The 9,962-nt window shown below is 46.3% G+C and overlaps 1 protein-coding gene across 1 annotated transcript; it reads left to right on the plus strand.

Annotated features, from left to right (window-relative positions):
* Nucleotides 1-32: 32 nt before the first annotated feature.
* LOC311115444 (uncharacterized protein C1orf21 homolog) lies at nt 33-9,674 on the plus strand. Its single transcript, XM_084190623.1, has 5 exons — nt 33-156; nt 5,755-5,840; nt 7,105-7,175; nt 7,770-7,830; nt 8,127-9,674. The coding sequence occupies exons 1-5, from the start codon at nt 66-68 to the stop codon at nt 8,172-8,174; spliced, it is 357 nt and encodes a 118-aa protein (XP_084046749.1). The 5' UTR covers nt 33-65; the 3' UTR covers nt 8,175-9,674.
* The last annotated feature ends 288 nt before the right edge of the window (nt 9,675-9,962 follow it).

Consider the following 9,962-nt stretch of genomic DNA (forward strand, 5'->3'; position numbering starts at 1 on the left):
CCTCTCTCTTCTCTATCCGTCTCTAGGTGAGAGTGCGATGTGGAGAGGAGCCAGAGAGTGAGGCGATGGGCTGCACCTCTGCTAAGCAGGTGTCGGCCGTGCCCAGCGATGAGGAGGGCCGGGGCAAGGCCTACAGCAACGGAGACCTCTTCACCGGTCAGTACATCTCTCACACACACACACACACACACACACACACACACACACACACACACACACACACACTAGCGATGAGGAGGGCCGGGGCAAGGCCTACAGCAACAGAGACCTTTTCATCAGTCAGCACACAGTATCATACAGTGCACACTCTACACTCCAGCCGCACCTGTAGCCATGTTTATATACACTGCCTGTCTAATATCTTTACACTCTACGCCAGCTGCTGACCAGGCTACCTTTACCTGTAAAACATCCTCCCCATCTGTAGGATATCCCATAGAAATAGATTTACACGATATCCTTCCTGTAATCCATCTACTCCATGTCCACTCCACACACACTGGCCTGCTGGCTATGTTACCTGTATTACCTCTCCTCTAGTCTCACTCTATACCCAATCTTTATTCTACATGGGCGGCTTGACAATTTCACCTCTAGTCTGACTTTTTTAAATGAGTACATCTGGCTATACATTTTATTAATGAATGCCAAGTTTCCGACACGGGCAGTGCAGATTTGAGAAAAAGGCAATATTAGTGTCATGTTACCCATTTTATTTCTCTTCCTCCCACCTGTGCAAAAATTACTTGGTGCAGTAGCCTCTAGGATAGCTGAGTGGTTTTGGTGTTGTGTGTCCTCTTAGTACTTTTAGAGCTTGGACATTGAGAGAGAGGGTTAAGAAAGTGTATCTAGTTAACAGCATCAATTATAGCTGCTTGCTGGGTGCTGTGGCTAGGTTTAGAGAGAGGGAGAGAGGATGAGGGATTGGAGACAGATTAAGAATTAGGAGCAACACGCTGGAATAACCACACAGGAAATGGCAGATGACGAGCCACGGGAGGCCTCGGTCTGTTCTCCCTCTCTATTACTATATTCCTCCCTCGATCTCTCTCGTTCTCTATCACTCTATCCCTCCCTCTATTACTCTCTATCCTCCCTCTCTCTGTTGGACACATACAGTCATTGGTCTGACCTTCTTTGTGCCTCTCTCATTCCTCTGTCCCTCTCTCCTTTTGACTTTCTTTCTGACTCTCCCCCTCTCACTCCATCCTTCCCTCTATTAGTCATTCCTCTTTTTTTAAGGAATGGCTGCATCGTGACAATTGATTGGAGGAGGAGGGGAAATATTCCTTGAGAGAGGAAGATGACGTGGGTTAAAGATTCTCTTTTTCCCTTCTCGGTTCATCTGCATCTCCTCCTCCCTTTCCTCTCCAAGGCTTCACTTTCTTGCCTTCCTCCTTTCCTTCCTTCCTTCCTTCCTTCCTTCCTTCCTTCCTTCCTTCCTCTCTCTCTTTCTCCGTATTAAACCATCTCTCTCCTTCTTCTCCATGTCCTCCCCGGCCGCTTCAACGACTCCCTCCCTTTCCTTCCTCTCCATCTCTTCCTCTCTCCCCTATCGCAGCATTTGGTCACGGCTCCCTCCCCTCCTCCGTCCATCGTTACCTTACTTACTCACACACACAATAACAGGAAAGGCTGAGCTCCCTTACACAAACACTGGGGAAAAGAGAGGAAATGGCAACACTTTCTGAAGAAGTGTGTTGCCTTATTTTTTTGTTTTAGCACGTCACTTGTTGTCATGTTGCAATTTAACGATTTGATTTGTAGTTGGCCAGACTGTTGTGAGTGGGCGTATTAGTTGCATTGTAGTGTAAATATAGTCGCTATTGGCCTGTTGTTGTATCGACATTCAGAACTGCAAATGAAATATGAAGCGTCACGCAGCTCACTACATTATGTAATTCAGAACGGATCTAACTGATTTTACACTGATAAAAAATGAACGCAACAATTTCTACGATTTTACTGAGTTACAGTTCATATAAGGAAATCAGTGAACTTAAATTAATTAATTAATTAATTAGGCCCTAATCTACGGATTTCACATGACTGGGAATACAGACATGCATCTGATGGTCACAGATGCAGTGCATTCGGAAAGTATTCAGACCCCTTCCCTTTTTCCACATTTTGTTATGTTACAGCCTTATTCTAAAATTGATTTAAAAAATTAATTGTTTTCCTCATCAATCTACACACAATACCCCATAATGAGGAAGCGATAAAACAGATTTTTTTGAAACTTTTGTAAATGTATTAAAAATAAAAAACAGAAATACCTTATTTACATAAGTATTCAGACCCTTTGCTAGGAGACTCGAAATTGAGCTCAGGTGCATCCTGTTTCCTTTGACCATCCTTGAGATGTTTCTACAACTTGATTGGAGGCCACCCGTGGTAAATTAAGTTGATTGGACATGATTTCGAAAGGCACACACAGTTGACAGTGCATGTCAGAGCAAAAACCAAGCCATGAGGTCGAAGGAATTGTCCGTAGAGCTCCGAGACAGCATTGCGTCGAGGCACAGATCTTGGGAAGGGTACCAAAAAATGTCTGCAGCATTGAAGGTCCCCAAGAACACAGTGGCCTCCATCATTCTTAAATTGAATAAGTTTTGAACCACCAAGAGTCTTCCTAGAGCTGGCCGCCCAGCCAAACTGAGCAATCGGGGAAGAAGGGTCTTGGTCAGGGAGATGACCAAGAGCCTAATGGACACTCTGACAGAGCTCCAGAGTTCCTCTGTGGAGATGGTTGTCCTTCTGGAAGGTTTTCCCATCTCTGCAGCACTCCATCAATCAGGCCTTTATGGTAGAGTAGCCAGACGGAAGCCACTCCTCAGTAAAAGGCACATGACAGCCCGCTTGGAGTTTGCCAAAAGGCACCTAAAGGACTCTCAGACCATGAGAAACAAGATTCTCTGGTCTGATGAAACCAAGATTGAACTATTTGGCCTGAATGCCAAGCGTCACGTCTGGAGGAAACCTGGCACCATCCCTGCGGTGAAGCATGGTGGTGGCAGCATAAGTCTGTGGGGAAGTTTTTCAGCGACAGGGACTGGGAGACTAGTCAGGATCGAGGGAAAGATGAACGGAGCAAAGTACAGAGAGATCCTTGATGAAAACCTGCTCCAGAGCACTCAGGACCTCAGACTGGGGGCGAAGGTTCACCTTCCAACAAGACGACAACCCTAAGCACACAGCCAAGACAACGCAGGAGTGGCTTCGGGACAAGTCTCTGAATGTACTTGAGTTAAACTTATTGCCAACCTTTATTTAGGCATTTTAAAACACTTTGTTTCCCTATTACGACAATCATCTAATCCGACTATAAACTTTCAATTTACGGATATGATTGCGGCTGATCAAATCAGCACACCAGTAAAATAGCATTACACCAAAAAGGTTTAGAAACTCTGTGGTTACACCGCAAGTCAGATGGCTCATTGGCGAAAAATTGTGCATGTTCAAAACGATAACCAGCTAACGTTAGCTAGCTACATTGGCTATTAGCTCCTATCTGATATCTTAGCACCATGTTTATCTAGCCAGCTAGCTAGCATATTAGCTAATATAGCTAGCTACAGTAGCTAACACAACAGATGAAAGGGTTAGTTATCTGTAATCTTAGCTATGTGACCTGTTAGCAATCTGCTTAGCTAGCTAGCTTTGTTATTGCATGCATGTCCAGGCACGTCGGCACGAGCCTTTATTATTAGTGAATTAAACGTAACTAATATTTGCAACAGGAGTTCGATTTTGTTCACTGTGTCAGTTAATCAGTTTCTCAATACTGCACCTTTCTGTTGTAGAATGAGCTAGCTTGCTGCTTGCTGCTGATATTTCCCAGCTAGACATTCCTCTGCATTGTGCTCGTGGCTCAGGCGGTGAGTGGTGGCTGGCATAGCAACAGTTTTGCTATGTAGAGGGACTAGAGAAGGGCCGATAGACTAGAAAAGGCTAATAGCGGCCCAATATATCGGCTCGGACGATTATCGGTCGTTCTCTACCAGGCAGGGCAGGGTCAGTGTAAATGTCATGTCTGCTTAGGTCCTATGGAGACAGAGTTTGAGCTGGGTGGGAGCCAGGCAGCCTGGCCAGGCAGGAGGCTCTGACTGGCAGACTGAAGGACGGAGAGAGTGACACAGCCTGCCCTGACCACTCCACTCAGCCTGACTGGGAATGGATGCACACTTGTGCACTCAAATGGACACACACTCATGCTCAACTGACTCACACACACACACACACACACTAGTTGCATCTGACACACAGTCACTCTGTCAGCTCTTAAAGGTCGACACAGAGCTCCAGCGCCTAATGAGAAAGACGTCCACATTAGAGAATCACTTTTTCTCAAAATAGAATTGCTCTCTCTGTCTCTGTCCCTAAAATGGCCCTATCATCATCATGACGAAGCAAGCAGCCCTGTCGCCTCAGTGGAAATGACGATCTCTGTTTCACTCCGTCGTCTGTCACAGTCAGTGCCAGTGGAGACGCACACTCACTGATACACATCCTCTCCAATATGGACAAATGTAGGCAACCTGGTCCCAGATCTCTATGTGCTTTAGCCAACTGACTGTCATTGTTATTGTCATGCCATACAAGCACATACCTGTACAGATCTGGGACCAGGCTAAAAGAAGACCGATGTGAATAGATTCAAAATAATTATCCATGAAATATAGTCATTTTTCTTTGTCCTTATAGGCTCACTCTTAATGTGTTTATGTGCCTTTAATGTCTGCTCGGTGTTAGTCATTTATTCTCCTGTTACCTGTCTCTGTTACTAAGCCACAGTGACTGATGGTTGATTCACTGTGTGTTGTTTGAGGTAGTGTGTGTAGGCGTGTTCAGACGGGCTGCTTTGCTCTGGCATGTTTACATTCCCCAGGCAGGCAGCAGTAGAGAAAACAACGCTCCCTCTTTCTTTCTCTCCATCTCTATCCCCCCACATCCCCCATCTCTCCTCATAGTTAGGCCTGTCTGCCCTCTAGGTTGTCTGATCTGATGTTGATGTCTTTCACACACTGATGACGCACAGTGTGACACACACACACACACACACACACACACACACACACACACACACACACACACACGGGTGATACAGGTGTCAGGGAGGATACTGCGGCTGCATCTCAGAGGGACTGAAGCACAGAGACAGTCGAAGAGAGGATAGAGTGAGTGAGACCATGTGAGAAGGAGAGAGATTAACAGAGTGAGTGGGACAGTGAGAGGAATAGAGTGAGACCATGTGAGAAGGAGAGAGATTAACAGAGTGAGTGGGACAGTGAGAGGAATAGAGTGAGACCATGTGAGAAGGAGAGAGATTAACAGAGTGAGTGGGGCGGTGAGAGGAAGAGGAGTAGAACAGTATACAGGCTGCAGAGACATTTCAGATAGACTGACTACACATGGCAGGTGCCTTTCCCTCCCTCCCACTCCCTCATATCAGTCTGATGAGTCTATTTCAGTGAAAGGGCAAAATACACCAAATGGAGCTGATAAGACAGGGCGTGCAGTGTGTTTTATTAGCGTGCAGTGTGTCTTTGTGTTTCGGGGTGTGTGTGTGTGTGCTGCTTTATCAGAAAACCGTGGTCATCTACTCAGGAATATAGTTCACTGTTTTTTTTCTGTCAACTGTTGGGTGGGGTTCTCTCTGTGTGTATTTGCAGTGCCACACGTATGCAGGAGTAGTTAGTTATTTATTTATCTAACTACTCTCTCTCCGTTTTTTCTCTCTCCATACAGACGAGTACAAGATGAAGGGAGTGGAGGAGGTGAAGTACATGCGTGGAGAGGAGGACCGGGTGAATGCACGCAACCAGGAGAACCTGGTGAGAGAGGAACGACCCCACACACACACACACACAGTCTCTGACTGTCCATCAACACACATAGAAAACACACAGTCCTCTTTGACATTCCATCAACACATGCAAACAGACGGTGTTTGTGCTAAATGCACACGTACACAGAAGCCCCCCCCCCCCCCCATGCACACACACTCACACTACACACAAATGAAAATGAAAACACACACACACAGCCATGGTGCCTCCCGAGCAGGTAGAGACAACGTGTTGGCGTGTATGGAATGTGGGAGTTTCACTAAAGGCTGTTTAAACCTGCTCCTCTCCTTCATGGCCTACATTTTGTGAGCAATAGCTACGATTTATTATTTCCTACAAACACTGTAAAATAACCAGAAAAGGTGCACACCCTTTTGGATGAGGTAACAATTGAAGGAAAGGAATCAAAACTGGAGAGAAATGAAAGTCCTACCCTCCTATTGATTGTCATTTCAGTGTCTCTTTATTCCACCATTGTTGTGACTGTGCTGCCATCATCATAGTAGCTGGCTTAAAACATGCAGGAGAACAAATGTCATTTTCAGAAGTGACTTACTATTTTTAGAAAGCTTAACGAAAAGTACTCACAGGGGACCGTTTCTCACAGACGCACATTTAATCCTGCAGAGTCAAAGTGCACACACACAACCAAACAGATTTATGTGTGACGCTGCATATCCATGAATTCTTGTAGTGAGCATACGCAGTAGCAGGGTGATCTAAAGCCTGAGGAGAGGGCAGCTCCTAGTTTAAGACACACTAAAACCTTGGCATGCCATGCTCCTCCAAAGCACAGCCAGCACCTCTAATGATCCAGGCCGGTGAGGAGGTTTTCCCCCTGGTCAGTCCCACTGGCCTCCAGCCTCTTAGCATCCCAGCCAGTGTCTGGATCCAGGCAAGAGCAGAGCAGACCAGGCTCTCCTGCACAGGGCCTACATGGCAGCCTGTCTCTTCCCAGCTCCAAGGCTCCAGCAGCAGGGGTAGGCAGCCTCTCCATCCCCAGCCTTAGGGTCACAGCTGGGCCAGGCAACTCTTACCTCCAGCCACAGACCTGTCACTCCCCTTAGCCATAGTGACACACAACACAGCAGGGTACGGATGTTTCCAACCTTAGGGCCCTGGCTGGCAGGGGGCAGGTATCTTTTCTCTCCCCAGCCTCTGGCCTACTACATGGGCAGGATGGGGTTCGGAGGGCTCTGTGTATAGTCTCTGGGCTATGAGCTGATCTGTGTGTTTTTGTGTGTTTCAGGAGAAGAGCTCTTTACAGTACAGGGGAAAACCACACAAAGAAGGCTCTGGAGCCAACGCCAACAGGACAAAGTGAGTGATAACATGTTTGTGTGTATGACAGAGTGTGTGTGTGAGACAAAGTGTGTGTAATAAAATGTCTGTAATAACGCTGTGTGAGTCTGCGTGCACGTGTTATCAGCTAGTCATTGGTGTTACTTAACAATCATTGCTGCGCTTTTATATGTATTCATAAATGGTATCAGGCAGTGTGATTTAAAGCAGTGTGTTGTTATCACTGTAGTGGACCTGAGTGGTTAGTGTCTTTTGTTTCCAGACGTGTAATGTGGCTCTATTTCTGTGTGGATTAGCATGGGTGCTGTAGCTGTATTTAGTTTGCTTTTGGATTATATACTTTGTGGGAGCACTCCATAAAATGATTATTCAAATTCCTCCACAACCACGAAGGCTCTTGCCGAAGCGGGGGTTTAGAACTGTGTGTGTGTGTGTGTGTGTGTGTGTGTGTGTGTCCTGTGTGGGGGGTGTAATGGAAAATTCTAGTGGTGTTTGTTGCCTCCCGTTTCCTCCCTGTCTAACTTCCTCCTTCATTCTCTTTCTCAATCCCTCACTCTCGTTCTCACTCTTTATTTCGCTCCCTCGTTCTCACTCTCTTCCTTTCTTTCACAGTATCCACACGTCAGAGAGCCAGCAGGAGTTCTTCAGGATGCTGGATGAGAAGATTGAGAAGGTGAGGGGCGGAAGAGAGGGAGGGAGGGAGGGAGGGACTGGGCAGCAGGGCCTGAACATTTAAAGAGACGGTATCCTGTGAGATTTGGGGCTGCTAAAAGCCAGCTCTGACAGGCAGGAAATACTTCAAGTTGAGATACATCCAGATTAGGACTTTAAAAGACTACTTTATTCCTATCAACCTCACCCCTGTCTTCTCTATCCTCTCCATTTATCCTACGGAGATGCTATCTGTCCTCCCTCTCATCACTGTCTTCTCTGTTTCATCCCTCTCTCATCTGTGGTGTGTGCCCACAGGGACAGGATTACTGTTCAGAGGAAGAAGAGGCAGAGGATGGGACATAGCTAACAGGCCCCCGACTCAACCCCCTACAGAGAGCCTCCCAGAGTGTGTGTGTGTGCATGTTAGACTGAATCAGTGTTTGTATGTTGTGTGTGTCTATGTATGTTCGACTGCCTTTGTATGTGATTCTGTATGTGTCTGTGTGAGCATGTAGGTTTTTTGCGTGTATGTGTGAGAGAGAGGGCAAGCTATTCTCAGACTGGCTGTCGTCCCATTGGGCCCCTGAGTGAATTACTGGAGGGAGAGACGAATGAGGAGACATACAGACAGACATGTGGACTCACTGTAGCCATGCCAGTGTGCCTGCTCCCCCGCAGGACTATGGAGAAACCCTTCCCTCTACCCCAACTACCACCCCAGTGAACTGTTCTGTGGACCCTGGTCCAGCTCTGTGTATACCACCCCCTCATGACTACAACATGGAGAAGGAGGACAAACGGAAGAGGAACGAGCATTATGGGAGTTGGAGTCTGGGAGACACCCTCCTGGTTTCTACCTTCAATGGCCCTGGCTGTTGTGCTTCACCTGCGAGGAGCAGAGATGTGGATAGAGATAGAGGGGTGCTGGGGAAGGGGGTCACTTCCATAACCCCCACCAGCCCCCATCAGACAACGGAGGCTCGTTGCTGCAGTGGGCCAGACAGAGGGAAGGAAGGGAGGGGGGGGAAAAGAAAAATCTAGATATTTTAATAAGAGAAAGAAGAGTCAGTGAGTGGCTTATTTTGAAACTCTGAACTCCTGCCTTTTTGAAGGACTTTTTTTATTATGTTCATCCAGTTAATTATTTTTATTTTATTTTCATGTTTTTTTAATTTGGCTTCTATCATAGTGAATCACCTCCTGCAGGCTGCAGCTCTATAGGTCAGAGCTTCTGTGTTGCTAGACAACCTGTCCTCTTAAATATACCCTCAACGCTACTATACCAGACCTTGACTATGTGAAACACACACTCACCTTCATATTCATAGATGCAGACCCACAAGTACACACTCATACATTCAGACACAGACACACACTCATACGGACAGACAAACTCAGATAGACGCATACACACACATATGCCATTTTATTCCTGTCATTTCATTAGCCGAGTGTTATGTAAGTATGTCGATAGGCTGTGATGTTGAGGGGTTTGGGTGAATGTTGGAACCAGCAGCTGTGGGTTGGTTGCTTTCTGCTGCTGGACTTATTCATGTCCACCTGCAGTGTTTATTGCTCTTTCTTCTGCATTGGTAGCTCAGTCGCCGCTTCTCTTCAACTCAGCAGTATTGACGCTTACTGGCAGAGTGGAGTCACCCTCTGTTGACACACACACAAACACACACACACAAACACACACAGCCTTTTCATGGACTAAGAAGTGAGATTTAAAGGAAAAGAGGTGTGGTTGCCTGGGAGACACAGCCCTGATTGTGCTTCTGTCATGATTACTGGATCGTTCCTTTTTAATTTGATTTTCAATACTTTTTGTTTTTCTATTAAAATAAAAACACAGGAGCTGTTCATCTGCTGTGTGTATCTATCTGTGTGACTCAGAGGTGGTGTGTGGTTAACAGTTACAGTAAGGAAAGTCGTTTCATGCTGACATCACCGTTGGATTGAAGAGTCAGTAGATTTTCCTCTGGTACTGTTCCCAAAGCCATGTTGCAGTTTATATAAGTGGAGCGTAGAGACACCTTCTGGTCAAGACTGATGCTTTGTGCCATCTGGTGGTAGAATATAAGAATTGCACCTGAGGCATCATGAATTACAAAGAGCCTATTCAATAGGGCTGGGGGACCTAACGATATG

This window comes from Coregonus lavaretus, assembly GCF_964263955.1.
Source record: "Coregonus lavaretus genome assembly, contig: HAP1_SCAFFOLD_3375, whole genome shotgun sequence".
Lineage (NCBI taxonomy): Eukaryota > Metazoa > Chordata > Actinopteri > Salmoniformes > Salmonidae > Coregonus > Coregonus lavaretus.